The following is a 15,629-nucleotide window of genomic DNA, read 5'->3' as shown; positions in this document are numbered from 1 at the left end:
TATATTATTAGTTTTAATTAATTTTTTTAAGAGAAATAATTAGTGTAATCAAACAATATGATTTACTATTAGGAATTTTATAATATTGAAACCTTAGATTACATATCTCTTTTCTTAGAAGATATCCCTCTGCAAAGAATTGCTGCACATGTGTGCGCACAAAGCTAGCTAAGAATAACAAAATATTTATTTTCTGAGAATGGGATATTATAGACTCATTCGACTAAGCAAGAACACGATAAAAAAGGCGGAAAAGGGACCAATAATCTAACGTATATTCTTATCTTACTTAACTTCTTTACAAGATATACAGGATGTTTCACGCGTCACTATTTTTAATAATGTTTTTTCTGTTATATATATATATATATATAAGTGCAATTTATTTGTAAATGCATAAAATGTAAGAAAATAAAGCCAATAGATACATTGCTTATATTTTTCAATATTTCTTTGCGAGTCATTCCGAATGATTCAATATTGTAAAAGCAGTGTTCAAGGTCGTATTATTTTTCATACTCGCGACGATGTAATTGTTTTTACTGTCATTATAAGCACCAGAAGCGAGTTGATAATATATAATATCGAAAATATTTCGTCGATTAATCGCAATTCTTTTATATAGTTTATAGTATTCATATAGTATACTGGAAGAATATTTCAAAATTACATTAGATATCTATATTATAATTATAATATAATTATAATATATTTTAATCATTTAACTTTAAATAATTAATAACTCCATTTTTTGGACAGTCTGGCTCCAAAATACAAAATGTAAATGAATCAGTACAAAATTGAATGAAGGACACATCATAGGGTCAAGATCGAATTCGTGACCTTAACTCATTATCGCTATTATCGGTGCACCGCTAATTTCGTTCGCGACGCTTTGTTCGTCGTCGAAGCGTCTGCTCGGTTGGCTTTAATCCAGAGCTTGCATGCGCAAACGCTAGAAAATATTTCACGATCGCTGCTAAGGTCAGCGGGCTTCTAAGTCAATCGGTCAGTCGTGGTCGGGCCTCGCGGTTGATCGACTATCGATCCGGAATTATTATTTGGAACGGGACTATCTAAAAGAGAAAAGAAACATGCCGGACGCGAAGAAAAGAGTATGCATCGTCGGCAGCGGCAATTGGTAATTTTCTTTATGCCAAGGATAATTAATTACAAATTAATTTCTTGCAATATCCCTGTCATCTTTCCTTTAATTTCTCCCTTTTAATTGCCTTTTGTATTTATCTGTTGGAGTGCACATGCGCGTGTTTATTGAAATATAAAGCTTTATCTAAAGATGAAAGCGACATATATATCCCTTCTTCAGGTAAGTTTATATAATCATGAATTGTAACACGTTAAATAATCAACGGAAAATAAACTGATAACATAAGATACCTAAAAATTGCTCTCTTTGTTTCTTTTTCAGTTAATATTTAATATTCAAAATTAATTCATATATGTGTATGTATATGTGTGCATGTGTATAAAATAAGAATTCTCTGCAATATATTATATAATGATATAAAAATAAAATTTTATGATAATGTAGAAGAAAAGGTACATGTCATACACATTTTCTTAATATATTATTTGTATATTAAAAGAAGCAATATATATATTTCATCTTGAATGTCAATAATAAAGCAGATCAGTAGTTTTATTTGATCTAATTTGCGCGAGGTGACAGGCATACCGATGTAATTGTGCTCCACTATCTGTTTATTGTTCCAAAATTAACTCGTTGCATTATAATTTCGAGGACGCGCAACACGCGACCGCACAAATTTAATAAATGAAATTTAAATATTACAATTTAATTTCACTTTTTTCATCATAATTAATAATTATTATATACAAAATGTTTCACTAATCGAATTATATATATATGTACTTATAATCATCATATTTGCTAATATATGAATATTATTAACCAAAAGTTATATTAATGGACAGTAACATGTTATTCATTTGAAGAATCTTGTTATATATGCGATGAATCGTTCTAGGGGCTCGGCAATCGCAAAAATCGTCGGGGCGAATGTCACGAAATACAATAATATATTCGAGACACGAGTAACGATGTATGTGTACGAGGAGATTATCAACAATGAAAAACTGACCGACATAATCAACACTCTTCACGAGAATGTTAAATATTTGCCTGGGCACAAACTTCCGGAAAATGTGGCAAGTACCTCGAATATATTTTAGTCTATTTGTTTTGACAATTTGAATAATTCGATATCAATTATAAGATGTTGGAAAAAATAATTAGTAAATAATTTTAGCAGCAATCTGTAATATTTTTATACAGATAGAAAGAAAATATATAAGAATATCATGATTAATAGATAACAAAATTTAGAAAATATCTGACAAATTCAAGAGGTAACCGAGTAATCTAGATCGACAACTTAAAAAAATTAGAATTTGGGGAAAGAATTTTATAAGATATTAAAAATTAATGTTCAAATGTAATTTTTAAAAAAACTTTTCATCGAGATACAATCTGCTTGAAATCTATTAGATTTGCTTTAAGGGATTAAATCAAAACTATTCAGATAAAGAAATTAGAAGCAAGTGAGAAATATATTTGTGTGGATAGAGAAAACGTTCTCGATTAATAATCAGTGGTAGTGCGAACGTAGACTTTTCCAGAGGGCATAGACACACGATCGACACCTCCTGGGAAGAGATTTGGAAGATCCTCTTCCTTCACTGTCGGCAGGATCATTACTTTCTCACCAGGCTATATTTAAAATAGATTAGAATCATATTGCTATCGCAGTTATATTAAATCGTCATAATCAGATATAAATATTACCACAAGAAATAAGCAATGAAAGAAATAAAATGATACTCACCACCCAATTAGCGGGAGTTGCTACTTCTGGTCGTTTATCAACGAGCTGCAACGAATCGATCACACGCAATATCTCGCTGAAATGAGAAAATAATATCAATTAATATAGATTTCAATAATATATTAGAGATTTATATATGCATACAAAACTCTTTCTTTCTCTCATTATGGATCTGTTGAATGCATCAAACGCGATATTTAATGTAGTTATATTTCATCAACTTACTCGACATTGCGTCCAGTGGAGGTCGGATATTGCATGGAGAGTCGCAAACGATGATCCGGACTGATAATGTACAGAGCACGAACAGTCTGAGCGGTTTCCGGATCGTCCTTGCTTTGTTCGTCGATCATATCCAGTTTTATGGCAAGCTTACGATCGTGATCGGCAATGATAGGATACGGGAAAGCGCCAGGAATGTCTCTGCAGTACGACTTAATATCCTACAAGAAAGAAAAAATTAATTAGAAATGATGAATTATATAAAGACAATTTGAAAATTGAGGATAATAGCAAAGAGAAAAGTGTGAAAATTTAGAAGATTAATAAATGAATATAGTTTATATAAAAATGTATATAATGATATAAAAATATCAGAAATTGCATTCTTAATGTAGGTTTTATTAAACTTACATTGACCCAGTCCACGTGGTCCTTGAGCTTGTCAACTGAATGAGCAAGCAGCTTGGTATTGCGTTTCTGAAAGTGTGGCTGATGCACGGCAATACGACCCAATTCGGTAGTGCACACAGGAGTGAAGTCTGCAGGATGGGAGAATAGAACCACCCATCTGCAAAGAATAAACATTAACAAAATCAAATAAAAAATTAAAATTGGTATTCTAAAAGAAAGAGAGAGAGAGAGAGAGAGAAATCAGGTTAAATATATACCTAATAAAAATTATATATTATGCTATTAATATAAGTAATACAATATATATATATAATTTATACAATTAAATTCCCCAAAATATGTAATTCTACTATATAAAGATGACCGAGTATAGCAATCAAATTTCTGTTATTCTCTATTCTGTTAACAAGTATAATCGCTTGTTTATGGCATTTTATCAGAATTATATAACTGGTCGCAATTATCTGATTCGAGTGCGACACTTATACATTTCTCATAATTCCATTTCTTATGTTAAATTTTCGCTTTGACTTTATACCAAGGATTTTTTTAAATCGCATAAATAATTTTTTATATTACATATAGTTATATATAATTACTATGTATATTATCTTATAAATAGATTGTTTACAATAATCAAAGGATGTATTCTTGAATAACACTTCGCTGCAAATCATATACGTGTGAGCAAATGCGAATTAAGCTGTTGCGATATGCGCAATATATGACACAATATGCGCAATAAATTCAACATAATAAATTATATAACTACCGGACTGTTTACTGATAAATTATTATAAAAATCGAGCTAGATAAAATCACATAAGATAAAATATTATAAATTATTATAAAAATCGAGCTATAGATAAAATCTCGCTAGATAAAATCCCTGCAACATGTGCAAAAGTTAATTTTGTAATCGATAATATGCATTTTATTTCATATTTTCTTGTATTATGTTTTCTCTTGTGTTACATTTAGCAATGTCGACTTTTATCTTGAAAATTTTTATTTTTAAATATAATAACGACATAATTTTACAAAATAATTTCATATTTTCTAGCATATATTCAATAAGTCTTCAAGAATTTGCAAATTAAAAAATATTCAGAGAAAAATATATAAAAGATAATTAAAATAAATATATAGACAGAGAATAAAATAATTCTTATTCCTTGCCAATAAATGCAGTTATTATATAAATCATCGTTTTAATATATGCAATAATAAATCACAACTATATTATAATAACTATATAAAAGATCAACTTTTATATGTGTTTATGTATGTGTGTGTAAAAGAAATATTATATATATTATAAGCAACTTACGAGTTGCCTTGCCATTCGTAAAAATCGATGGGACCCTGTGTGGTCTCAGCCTTAAAATTCGGTATGATACTGTTAAGCCTCATTATTGCGTTGCCCTTGACTTGATACTCAATGAAGAAATTGCACGACCGTGTATCTCGATGAGATGCTCGTGTAGCACTGATGACTAGACCGGTTTGTAACGCTTGTTTGCGCTTTATATAGGTGCTCGAATAATATGATGCAAACATATCAAACATCACGTATCTCCTCCCCATATCTGATCTTACTAATATTATTGACGTTTGGATGACTAAATAGTGATTACTTGATATCAATGAAAAAATCCTCTTTCCATACGAAAAAGAAAATCTAAACGGCAGGTAGTTTCTCTCTCTCTCTCTCTCTCTCTCTCTCTCTCTGTGTGTAACTTAAAAATACAAATTAATTAGATAGTTTGGGGAAAAATATAAAAATTAAATATATAAACATGTCCACAATAATGATATATATCCGGGCTCATACATCATCATCTTTGATCATGCTGCTCTTAAAATCAGTCTTCGTGATCTTTAATTATAGATAATAGCCAAACTGATGAAAAGAGAATTAGTCTTATCTTCGTGCTATTATGATTCCCGCAGTTTTTTTCTATACATTCCTATGATTTCTTTCTATATCATAAAATTTGATGTTTAAGATAGGGAAACTAATTCTGGATAAATATTCTTCCAGGTTGCCGTACCCGATGTTGTAGAGGCCGCAAAAGATGCCGATATCCTCATTTTTGTCTTGCCACATCAGTTTATTCGCACCTTATGCTCAACGCTATTAGATAACATAAAACCAACTGCGGTTGGTCTTTCTCTCATTAAGGTATATTTCAAACATAACTCTCTTTCTTCCTCTTCATATCGTAATTGTATTAAGTTAATGAATTTTAATGAAAGGGTTTCGGACGAGGCGAAGGGAACAATATTGAATTAATCTCCAAGATCATCGAGAAGAATCTGAGAATACAGTGTAACGTTTTAATGGGCGCCAATCTCGCTAATGAGGTCGCCGAGGAAAAGTTCTGCGAAACTACGATTGGTAGATATTTTTTCTATATATAACCTTGTGTTTTTAAATGGAATATAGATTTTTTAGAGAGAGAAAGAAAGATTTTCTGTTCTAATTATCAATTCGGAAGTATACTAAATCCATCCAAATATTACGAAAATTATCTAAGAATCGTAAAAAATTGCAGGATGTAAAGATAAACGATTGGCGCCGGTGCTAAGAGACCTCATTCAAACTTCAAATTTTCGAGTGGTTGTTGTAGAAGATTGCGAGACTGTGGAAGTTTGCGGAGCCCTGAAGGTATGTTGATCATCTTTAAAGAAACTCATGCGTATTATCTTTGTTTATCATTTTATAAACCAAATATATTTCGTTCGTAGAACATAGTGGCATGTGCCGCCGGTTTCGTGGATGGTCTCGGATTGGGAGACAACACAAAAGCCGCAGTGATTCGATTAGGACTAATGGAGATGGTCAAGTTTGTCGATACCTTCTACAGCGGTTCTAAACTTTCCACATTCTTCGAAAGCTGCGGTGTGGCAGATCTGATTACAACTTGCTACGGAGGAAGGAATCGCAGAGTCTGCGAACAATTTGTCAAGACTGGCAAGGTGAGGTCTCAATAGGTTCTCGAAGATTTGAGGATCAGCAAAACGATATACTTCAGCTCCGATCGCTATCGATGCTTCGTGTATCATCGGCATCACTTCTACCGATCTTTAAGCATTGATGCGGTAATGCCGAATCAATCTAATCGTGCTATATGTAATGATGACAGACTATCAAGGCATTGGAAGATGAACTGTTGTCCGGGCAGAAGCTGCAGGGACCAGCAACGGCAGACGAAGTCCACGATATGCTGAAGGCGCGTGGCTTGGTGGACAAGTTTCCACTATTCACAGCGGTGCATCGCGTTTGTACCGATCAGTTACGACCGGCGGATCTCATTGATCAGATCCGTAGTCATCCCGAACATGTGTAAGATTTCCATACTAAATTAGTTATACTCCATTAGCGTTTATTACATTTAGTGAATTTTATTGAATTACTGTTGATCCACTTTAAATAGCTTTTCAGGAAATATTTTTTTATTTTGATCAAATCGAAATAAATTTTGCAAAATCGGAAATCCTAAAAATGGCAATTAATTTCATATTATTGTAACCAATTAACAAAAGAATACTATTTTCATTGACTGTATCTCCTCAGGTTTGCTCCAAAGACCCTTTACATGTATTAAGTCCTTTTCCTCGCCAGCTTGTGTGCTCTTCAAACTATATTTTCAAGTAAAAATCAAATAGAAATTGTAATAATTTCTATTCCATAATTCTCCTTCCTTGTATACACAAATAATTATGTAAAATCTTTAAGAAAGATAAGGTGCGCATAATCACGGTGTTACAACCATAGAAAAAATATGTGAAGCAATTTCCACATGTTCCAGGATGAGATTAGAAGAGGGAAGTGCATAGTTCATTTAGAATACATTCAATCGGACTCTTGTAGGAACAGCCTGTAACATCAAGAAGAAAATAAATTAAGCAGCAAAAACTTGTACATACTTTGAGCATCTACTGTAATTGTATTGCTGTAAATAAAGATATCTTAATTATATGAAGTAAAATTGCATCTTTTAATTAAATCCAGTAAACTTATAATGTCTCTCATTTTGTACATTTATATCTATACAGCATATACAAGATACAATATTTACAATAATTTTAAATAATCAAGTATATTTACAATCCACATGTAATTGTAAGCCATTTTTAAACTCTTAATACTTTTCATAGTCTCAAGAAATTATTGCTTCGTATTTTTCAATGTTGTATATTTTTCACAAGTTTGAGCTCTGTTTTCTTTGCCTGTGTTGTTATTTTCCTGATCCTTGTACAATACATTATCCACTAGGACATCTGGAGTGAGTCGCAGTGCTAAAATATATTTCAATATCGCTCATTAATTAGATAATGTAATTTTTCTCTATTATTTTTAATATCAATTATAACTTACCTACTTTTCCAGGTGCCGTTTCAACCACCTGAATAACAGTCGTTCGCACCTCATATTCGACTTCCTGCGCAAACTTATTCAACTGAAACAGTAATACAAAATTTTTGCATTAATTTCTTTTAAATTAAATACAAATATATTCAATATAATCTTCAATATATACACTAATATATATAACTGTGTATATATAATATGCTCTATCTCCCTACACACTTTATACTAATAAATGTATATCATTCTAGTTACTAGAATTAAACAGAGGCATGTACCTCTTCAATTGCCGCCTGGTTTGTAACATTTTTATATTTCCTGTATTCGTCATTTATCTTCTTTCTTACAACTAAAGAACAATTCGGTAAAGTATTACTTATATTGAAATTGTATTTATTACATAATAATAACAAAGTGTGCAAATTTACCTTGCAATGCATGCTCATCACCTTCAAATGTCTTCAATCTTGTTCTATGAAGTTTTTTAAACACTCGTAGAACCTGAAAACAATGTTATAATAAAATAAATAAATGAAAAAGAAAAACTTGAAAAATTTTTTAATAGGAAATAATAAGATGTATGTATTGTGTCATCACATTTGGATATAAAAATAACTATTATATAAAGGAGAAGATATATGTCGGCGAATACTTTGAAAAAAAGTAGTGATATAACTCTTTAATATATGATTACCTCTCGCCGTAGACAGTCGCCCATTTATGCGGAAATCTTTCTAATTATTCTATTACAAGTAATTTAAAAAAGTTACTTTTCATTTATTTACATATAAAACTGAATTAGATATAATTTGTCATTCTTAGAGCTCGTTCCACTTGTCTTTCGCCGTATTATCTGTGTTTATTTAACTGTCGATAAACATAAACGTCTCCTACTCCTACAGCCTTGTTACTGCCATTGTAGACGGGCCTTTAAGGATGAAATAATGCTACAAGGATTGCGAACGTGACTTTAGTAAATCGAGCCAATCGAATTCAATCAAAGTCAATTTTCATGAACTCGTAAATGAAAAGCATCCATGCATGTGTTCTTCTTCTTCTTTCTTTTATGGCTGGTTGGGCATTAGTCGCCCATACACCATTGTTTCTTATGGGTTTGTAAGATATAAGCAAAAACTCCTCTTAAGAGAGGAGGAAGTCCAAAAAAAAGGTCCAGACAAAGGACATACGCAGTACGCAAAAACACGTCCGAACCCGACACGTTGTCAGTCGGAACTGCTCCATGCATGTGTAAGAAAAAGGGCGCTGATTGGATGAAACATATTTAATAAACCCTCTATCGTAGAAAAAAAAAAAAAAAAAAAAAATGGTTGAAAACTTTTCGACTTATTTTGTCGTCAACAGTATCGCATATACTTGGTTAGTGGCCATGAATTAATTAACATCCTGTATATATACATGCGGATATACAATATTTTAGATAGATAAATTCATTTCTTCAAGAAGAAAATTTCGAAGAAAAGGACTATGAATACGGGCCATAGAGCTCAATGGTGCCGACAGTTCATTGTCAGTGTCACTACTGGGAGTACAACTTTGATCAACAAAGTTGGTAAGCGATTCTTACAATCTCTTATATAAACATATACACGTTCTCATCTATTATCTTATCTAAATTCGTCACACAACGCTCTTATTTATCAGCTCATATAAAATTCAATAAGAGTCCTAGATAAGTAATATTGCTATGTTTAATTGCTGTGAAAAATCTATAACAAGTTCTTATTCTTTTCCAGCTACTCCGAATACTCACATTTGTAAAATTAATTCAAGGAGGAGAGAGAGAACGAGAGAGGAAGTGATCCTTGTCTGCTTACTGAACTAAGGCTTACATGCATTTTGTCACTATGGACAATTTTCCCATGCAAAACTATGAGAATAAGATGGAAACATTTGAGACGTACAATGAATCTGCAGCTACCACTGCAAATCGTCAACGTGAGATCACTCAAACTCAATCTGTGAATAGTCAAACACCTACTCGACAGATGCAAGTGCAAAATCAAGAAAATCGTGATACATTGGTGCTACAGCAGCAGCAGCAACAGCACCAGCCGCATCAAATGACGCAGATTCAGTCAAATGCTCAACAGAGCACAACATTAACTCCAGTCAGATTACCTGCTATATTAGATGGAGAATATTTTACAGTGACCAGAGTAGAGGATACCAATGTTACGGTGCGTTGTCAGCAGTGTCAGAAATTGTTAAATGGCAATCTGAAGTCTACTGGCAATTTCCTTAGTCATATGAAGGTAAATTAGTATATAAATTGGTTTAGAAAGAAAAGAGGTTTATTATTATTTGCCAATTATTACTCTTGCAGCGATTGCATCCGTCCTTGATTGAGAAAATAAGATGCAAATCTAATCAAAGGAAACCGGCAATGGTATACATTGATTCAATGTTGCCTGATAAGTGCTCTGAAATAGTACGAACGAGACGCGTGGTGTTACAAAATAAAAAGCGCTGCAAATCGGTAAGCATAATTTTTCCCCAATTTTTGCTGTTTGCAATGCGGATCAACTCCTTGCTGTTCTATATGTGGATGCAAGAGTTAAAATATAAAACCTATTAGAAAAGAAAGAGATAGATTATAATTTGTATAACCAGATTAATTGGATTTGTATAACCAGATTAATTTTCGTTTGCCTGTCTCTTACAAGAATGTGATTTTAATTGCAATCTAAATAGAGAAAAAGTTCTTTCTCTGCTTGCATTGTAATTAAATTAATATGTTCACATATACATGCATATGCAGGAGGAATGTGTAACTGAAAACGAAGAATCTTACGAGCACCAATCTGCGGATTGGAGCGACACATCGCTAGTTCGACGACGCTCCGAGGAAACAGAATCCACGGATCTGTCTCTAAGAATACCGCATAACAATTCGTTCGTAACGGAAGATGAGTACGATGCGATCGGTCGTAACGTCGCCGCCAAACTTAGAAACATGAGACTGGACCAAAGAATAATAGCCGAGAAATTATTGAACGATATTTTATTCGAGGCTCAGCTCGGTAATCTTCACAGAGATTCGAGTATTCATGTGTGAAAAAGAAAGATGTGTACCCACACACATATATATAAATGTGCTCACATAGAATAATGGGTGACAACTTTCTTCAACAAAGACTGTGTTCTAACTTTATTGAAAGACAAACGTATTTTGTAATTTCTCTATACATATTACGTAGAGGATTATAAGATATGTATCTTATAATCTTCTACATGACCATTTAGAGAATCAGGTTTGGATTTTCAGACGAGAAAGAAGAGATTATATATATTTTGAATTCTCAAAAAATTAAATAAAAGTATTTGCAATTTTTTCCAAGCAGTAGATAGAGATATAAGGATTTAAAGCTGGACTAATCACAGGATATTTAAAGAAAAGTATCTTGTGTATGATTAAGTAGCTTTAAATTATATTTCAAAAACTATTACTAATTAATTTTTCTGTAGTATATTTAATCGTGAATTTCGAAACACTATATTATATATATATGTATATATAAAAGGAATGTGTATATAATAGGTCCACTTTTTTTATATATATAAATGTATATAACATTGTAAATATTTTTACATATTGTTAAAAAATAAAACGAGCATGCTGCCTGAAGTATTAGAATGGTGCAAAAGATGCCATGGATTATTTTTTATTAAGACTTGCTCTAACTATATTAAGCAAAGTCAAGCATCTAGAATTTCTAAAAAAAATCGAATATTTTTTCCTTAATGATTATATTTAATAGTGATCTTTTTCATTAACACAAATTATGCAAATGTGTATAATTTGATTTTTAACTCTTTTTTGACAAATTTATGCCAAACCTCTTTTGCACCAATCTATAAATAGTGTGACTGTCTAAAAGTCTTCCTATACCTATCATTATTCTATGAATAATGTATGACTACAGTCACAGTTGTAATATATAGCAATTATACTTATAAATATACATTTTATAAACGATCTTTTTTGCATGAGATATTATCTTCAACATCTGAACGCAAAGAAATTTAAACCTTTAATAAAAGTCAAAAAATAACACACCTGTTAAGGTGTAAATAAATTATAGAAAATCTCTATTGTGCTTATTAACATCATTTAGTTTTTTCCGATGAGATCTATCGATACTTGAAGAAAATTTGTAACTATAATTTATTTATACTTTGCATAGAAGCAAAAGAGTGGAAGTACGATTTTTAGAAGACTTATCCAAAGAACATAGCCTTCTCTAGCGACTGTCAACTGCTGTACACTCTACATTTCTTTGGCTTAAACATCGCGTGGTATACTAAAGACGAGAGAACGCAGAGCGCCATGCTAACGAAAATCGTGTAGAATATATAGGTGTACCAGAATCCGTCCCAATCGGTGTTCAAGTACCACATCAGCGTTAGCGTTGAGTTCTGGGCGATCACAAATACATAGTACGGCAATGTCCACCAATCGGCGTACTTAAATTTGATCCGGTATTCGATCAGACTGAATATGTAGACCAGGCCGAGCCAAAAATTAACAATAGACGTGATCGCATCGTAATACTTCGAGTAGTAAAAAAGATAGATCAACGTGATAGCATAATGCACACCTAGCATAGCCAGTAAGGATACTGGATAGAATTCATAAGCTACAGTAATTGCGAACACGCGTGCCAGGATGAAGAGAAACCACCAGACAAAGGATAGAAATTTTCCAATCGGATCGTCTTCTTCGAGACCTTTCTCGGAATATTTACGTTTAGGAACTTTTAGACTTTGTGCGCTGCTGTCTATCAGTCTTTGATTTGACTCGAGGATCGATGCTGCTTTCGCTGCTTCTTCTTCTCGATAAACGGAATCTGGACGCGGTGGCGCCGGTACGTCCGGCACTGGAAGCGGCGTCACCGTTGTGATGCCGCGAAGCGGCGTCGGCGGTGGCGTCACGCGCGCATTTTTCGGTGGTAACGGTGGAGTCACGGAAATCTGGCGATGCAAGGAAGTTTCATGGTATCTATTTTGATGCTGCCCTTCGTTTTCGATAACGGCCGGGTCTTCCGGCAATTTTTCCGATGATGTTGATTCGTGCGGCGCGGCATTGTCTTGTTCCTTTCCTTCAGGTAAAGGTAACGCTTGTAATGGCGCTTTTTCTTCGATATTGTTCAGTTCCTAGTTGAATAGAATTAACATAGTATTAATTGTAGTAATTCACAGAAATAATATGTTAATTATGCTCTAGAATCATCCTCAGTAATCAAATGGAAATACAAAATACATAATAAGATATATAACAATGCAAATAATATTATATGAAATTTACACAAAATAATAATAGTTGTGTAAAGATAAAAGTTAAATGCAAGTTTAATGAAATTGTTAAGTTATATGAACAAATAATAAATTTAAAATTGTTGGAATATTTTATTTTTGTAGTTGAATTATAATATACCTCAACGCAGTACTTCTTCAGCCACATCGCCCAAGGTAGTTTTCTGCCATTTACACGTTGGCTCTCGAATCTTTGAAAAGAGGCTGTCTCAATGGCTAGTATTACAATAGACATAATGATGCAGAGTACTTGTACAGTCACTGCAAATGAGTAAGTTACATATACTCATTATTATATAAAATAAGATTTTTTAAAAACAAGTTATTTTGTGTAACTCATCAAGCTATAAAAAAATGTAATGTAAATATTACAATACTTATATAAAAAATATAATATACCAGATTGATAACTGCGAAGCGCAGAACTCTGTCTGAAGAGCAAATGTGTTTGAAAAATAGCTTGTGGTGCGGCTTGAAACCATGCCTGTAGGAAGAAGTACAATTCGATAGCTGCAGGTGCTGCGGCTACATTTAATGTCTTAACTCTTGCATCTCCAAATAAATTTATGGCATCCACAGAGAGTACAATTAGTCCTGCATATCTGTAAAAATAAACTACTTTCCCTATATAACCATTGATTACAGCCTACAAACTAACAAATTAAATTCATCAATTAAATAAATAATGTAAATTATCTAACTTGTTAATTAAATAAAGAATAAATAAAAATTTACTCATGTTGAAAATTAAGTATTACCTGTATAATACAAAGAACACAAATCCAATGAACTGAAACACTTGAAGAGCAAACCATCTAAAAATGCCTTTCGATACTTTGTCGTCATCTGTCATCCACCAATCTGGTCTTGAAATTGTCAGTATAAAATATGTAAGTGCCGGGGCATACATAATTGCAATAGTGCAAGCTCCCCATAATAGATTTTCTTCTTTGAAGTGTTGAATAGCTACCACTAAGTCAGCAGCAAAATTAATTATGTATATAAAACAATTGGTTAATGCTGGTATGAGAAATATTAGATATATCTGTTCGGTTGACTTTAATGGGACCTTCATGAAACATGTGGATTTTCTATGGCAAAGTTTAGTTGACTCTTGTGCCATTTTCTTAGAATTAACAAATCTGTTTCATCTTTCAGTTCTGACAGTGCGTACAAATGACCTACAACTGAAGCTCTTTCTGCAAAAAAGAAATATGATTAATGATAAAATATTGACGCAATTGTAATAAAAAACGAATATTATTTTCATTATTTAAAGTTTTATATTTATTAAATGTTACTGTGATGTATTATTATATATGATAGAACATATATAATGTATAAATATATATAATGTGGAATTAAAAAATATATTGGAAAAATTTATTTCTTTAATGAGGAAAGAAAGAAAAAACAATTTAAAAATTTAATAATAAATAATTAGCATGGCTATTTACCTAAGGTGGCTAAAGATCAACTGTGATTTTTCAACGTGTCTTTAGATTAATCGAAACATTTCAATGATAAAGCTGCACATATACTTCCATCAAGTCACATAGTCATACACTTCAGTCATATACTTTAATTTTTCAAAGTACAGCATGGTCATAATATTCTTCCATTTACTACAAATTTATATAAAAAGTGTACACGAAACTCTCTTTATAAAGAAATAAATTATATAATTGCGCGGTTCGTGGAATTACAGTGAACTTTATGGGAAAACGATGAGGAAGATAAGTAATATATTATATATATTATATTTTACGATTGATCGATTAGTCAGCGCGTCGAACAAATGGGGAAGATAACTTTGATAAGCTTCTATTTCACAAGATAGTGATAAATCAAGTATCGGTATCATGTCGTTATTATTACACAAATAGGATAGGTTATGGCAGGTTATGGTCTTGTATGCAAGAGCTCTTTTATCCTGATTGGTCAATCAACAGTTCTCCTGCAGCTCGTGTTGGTGCGTATGAATCGAATACTATAATACTGTATATTGCTGTATATGTTTTATGTATGTATGTACATGTTGCGTATAAAGATCAATGGTTACTACTGCAAACAGCAACAGTTAGAAGAGGTGTAAATTACCCCAAAATTTTTCTGCATTCTTTTTTTTTTTTTTTTTTTTTTTTTTTTTTTTTTTTTGTTGAATTAAGTAACTTAATATTTCTCTAAAAAATGTAGAATTTTAATTCTATTATCACCGAAATATAAGAATCCAAAATACATAGATATATATTTCAAGTTACATTTGTATGGCATAAAATGTCCGGTATATTTGGAATAAAATACAAGTTATTCCTAAATTTTATATACTGATTAGCTTTCTGTGAGAAAATTAGTTTTTGACTGAGGAATAAAACAAATTTCATAGAAAACACAAACATTTTTCTTTAATTATATATATA

The 15,629-nt window shown here is 31.9% G+C and overlaps 6 protein-coding genes across 11 annotated transcripts in view; 3 read left to right on the top strand and 3 right to left on the bottom strand.

The window, feature by feature from the left end:
* Positions 1 to 804, top strand: part of LOC115242040 (glycerol-3-phosphate dehydrogenase [NAD(+)] 1, chloroplastic-like) — a gene marked incomplete at its 5' end in the record, with an annotated part of 2,888 nt that extends 2,084 nt beyond the window's left edge. The window contains 1 exon segment of the mRNA XM_029818055.1: positions 760 to 804. Within this exon segment, the coding sequence (XP_029673915.1) occupies positions 760 to 804 (45 nt within the window).
* LOC115242915 (glycerol-3-phosphate dehydrogenase [NAD(+)], cytoplasmic-like) lies at positions 772 to 7,490 on the top strand. Of its 3 annotated transcripts, none has more exons than XM_029819528.1 (8): positions 795 to 1,141; positions 2,010 to 2,190; positions 5,545 to 5,685; positions 5,760 to 5,901; positions 6,059 to 6,171; positions 6,252 to 6,482; positions 6,650 to 6,849; positions 7,316 to 7,490. In XM_029819528.1, the coding sequence occupies exons 1-8, from the start codon at positions 1,095 to 1,097 to the stop codon at positions 7,341 to 7,343; spliced, it is 1,083 nt and encodes a 360-aa protein (XP_029675388.1). In that variant the 5' UTR covers positions 795 to 1,094; the 3' UTR covers positions 7,344 to 7,490. The 3 variants fall into 3 exon arrangements, with proteins under 3 accessions (XP_029675405.1, XP_029675388.1, XP_029675397.1); XM_029819537.1 differs by lacking the exon at positions 795 to 1,141 and adding an exon at positions 1,180 to 1,327; XM_029819545.1 differs by lacking the exon at positions 2,010 to 2,190 and having other exon boundaries at positions 772 to 1,141.
* Positions 1,704 to 5,023, bottom strand: LOC115243002 (peroxiredoxin-6-like). Its single transcript, XM_029819652.1, has 5 exons — positions 4,831 to 5,023; positions 3,501 to 3,657; positions 3,093 to 3,310; positions 2,868 to 2,943; positions 1,704 to 2,752 (listed from the first exon to the last, which is right to left on the bottom strand). The coding sequence occupies exons 1-5, from the start codon at positions 4,911 to 4,913 to the stop codon at positions 2,624 to 2,626; spliced, it is 663 nt and encodes a 220-aa protein (XP_029675512.1). The 5' UTR covers positions 4,914 to 5,023; the 3' UTR covers positions 1,704 to 2,623.
* Positions 6,876 to 8,771, bottom strand: LOC115243066 (complex III assembly factor LYRM7). 2 transcript variants are annotated; one of them, XR_003885154.1, is made up of 6 exons: positions 8,570 to 8,771; positions 8,304 to 8,376; positions 8,154 to 8,224; positions 7,885 to 7,966; positions 7,615 to 7,805; positions 6,876 to 7,384 (listed from the first exon to the last, which is right to left on the bottom strand). XR_003885154.1 is itself a non-coding variant. In XM_029819745.1 (5 exons), exons 1-5 carry the CDS (start codon positions 8,591 to 8,593, stop codon positions 7,675 to 7,677), a joined length of 381 nt encoding a protein of 126 aa, XP_029675605.1. In that variant the 5' UTR covers positions 8,594 to 8,771; the 3' UTR covers positions 7,527 to 7,674. The 2 variants fall into 2 exon arrangements, 1 of the variants encoding a protein (XP_029675605.1); XM_029819745.1 differs by lacking the exon at positions 6,876 to 7,384 and having other exon boundaries at positions 7,527 to 7,805.
* LOC115242986 lies at positions 8,770 to 11,872 on the top strand. Its single transcript, XM_029819630.1, has 4 exons — positions 8,770 to 9,445; positions 9,630 to 10,148; positions 10,220 to 10,372; positions 10,655 to 11,872. Exons 2-4 carry the CDS (start codon positions 9,726 to 9,728, stop codon positions 10,949 to 10,951), a joined length of 873 nt encoding a protein of 290 aa, XP_029675490.1. The 5' UTR covers positions 8,770 to 9,445; positions 9,630 to 9,725; the 3' UTR covers positions 10,952 to 11,872.
* On the bottom strand, positions 11,303 to 15,326 carry LOC115242885. Of its 3 annotated transcripts, none has more exons than XM_029819478.1 (6): positions 14,978 to 15,326; positions 14,667 to 14,834; positions 13,968 to 14,408; positions 13,609 to 13,811; positions 13,331 to 13,470; positions 11,303 to 13,050 (listed from the first exon to the last, which is right to left on the bottom strand). In XM_029819478.1, exons 3-6 carry the CDS (start codon positions 14,330 to 14,332, stop codon positions 12,148 to 12,150), a joined length of 1,611 nt encoding a protein of 536 aa, XP_029675338.1. In that variant the 5' UTR covers positions 14,333 to 14,408; positions 14,667 to 14,834; positions 14,978 to 15,326; the 3' UTR covers positions 11,303 to 12,147. The 3 variants fall into 3 exon arrangements, with proteins under 3 accessions (XP_029675338.1, XP_029675346.1, XP_029675352.1); XM_029819486.1 differs by having other exon boundaries at positions 15,088 to 15,326; XM_029819492.1 differs by lacking the exons at positions 14,667 to 14,834; positions 14,978 to 15,326 and having other exon boundaries at positions 13,609 to 13,824; positions 13,968 to 14,184.
* Between the last annotated feature and the right edge of the window lie 303 nt (positions 15,327 to 15,629).

Source organism: Formica exsecta, unplaced genomic scaffold (assembly GCF_003651465.1).
Source record: "Formica exsecta isolate Colony F162 unplaced genomic scaffold, ASM365146v1 scaffold120, whole genome shotgun sequence".
NCBI lineage: Eukaryota > Metazoa > Arthropoda > Insecta > Hymenoptera > Formicidae > Formica > Formica exsecta.
Note: the sequence above shows the minus strand (reverse complement) of the source record. Positions and strands in the feature narration are given on the sequence as shown.

Excerpts from the sequence above, each read along its gene's own strand:
- LOC115243066 (XM_029819745.1), bottom strand. The coding sequence starts at position 8,593 with ATGGGCGACTGTCTACGGCGAGAG. Across the intron at positions 8,377-8,569 it reads GCGACTGTCTACGGCGAGAG|GTTCTACGAGTGTTTAAAAA; the intron begins GTAATCATATAT and ends CATTGTTTTCAG. Across the intron at positions 7,967-8,153 it reads ACCAGGCGGCAATTGAAGAG|TTGAATAAGTTTGCGCAGGA; the intron begins GTACATGCCTCT and ends TTACTGTTTCAG.
- LOC115242885 (XM_029819478.1), bottom strand. The coding sequence starts at position 14,332 with ATGGCACAAGAGTCAACTAAACTTTGCCATAGAAAATCCACATGTTTC. Across the intron at positions 13,471-13,608 it reads GCTTCGCAGTTATCAATCTG|TGACTGTACAAGTACTCTGC; the intron begins GTATATTATATT and ends ACTCATTTGCAG. Across the intron at positions 13,051-13,330 it reads TGAAGAAGTACTGCGTTGAG|GAACTGAACAATATCGAAGA; the intron begins GTATATTATAAT and ends CTATTCAACTAG.
- LOC115243002 (XM_029819652.1), bottom strand. The coding sequence starts at position 4,913 with ATGAGGCTTAACAGTATCATACCGAATTTTAAGGCTGAGACCACACAG. Across the intron at positions 3,311-3,500 it reads ACCACGTGGACTGGGTCAAT|GATATTAAGTCGTACTGCAG; the intron begins GTAAGTTTAATA and ends TCTTTCTTGTAG. Across the intron at positions 2,944-3,092 it reads TCCACTGGACGCAATGTCGA|CGAGATATTGCGTGTGATCG; the intron begins GTAAGTTGATGA and ends TTCTCATTTCAG.
- LOC115242986 (XM_029819630.1), top strand. The coding sequence starts at position 9,726 with ATGCATTTTGTCACTATGGACAATTTTCCCATGCAAAACTATGAGAAT. Across the intron at positions 10,149-10,219 it reads ATTTCCTTAGTCATATGAAG|CGATTGCATCCGTCCTTGAT; the intron begins GTAAATTAGTAT and ends TTACTCTTGCAG. Across the intron at positions 10,373-10,654 it reads ATAAAAAGCGCTGCAAATCG|GAGGAATGTGTAACTGAAAA; the intron begins GTAAGCATAATT and ends ATGCATATGCAG.
- LOC115242915 (XM_029819528.1), top strand. The coding sequence starts at position 1,095 with ATGCCGGACGCGAAGAAAAGAGTATGCATCGTCGGCAGCGGCAATTG. Across the intron at positions 2,191-5,544 it reads ACAAACTTCCGGAAAATGTG|GTTGCCGTACCCGATGTTGT; the intron begins GCAAGTACCTCG and ends ATATTCTTCCAG. Across the intron at positions 6,483-6,649 it reads AATTTGTCAAGACTGGCAAG|ACTATCAAGGCATTGGAAGA; the intron begins GTGAGGTCTCAA and ends TAATGATGACAG.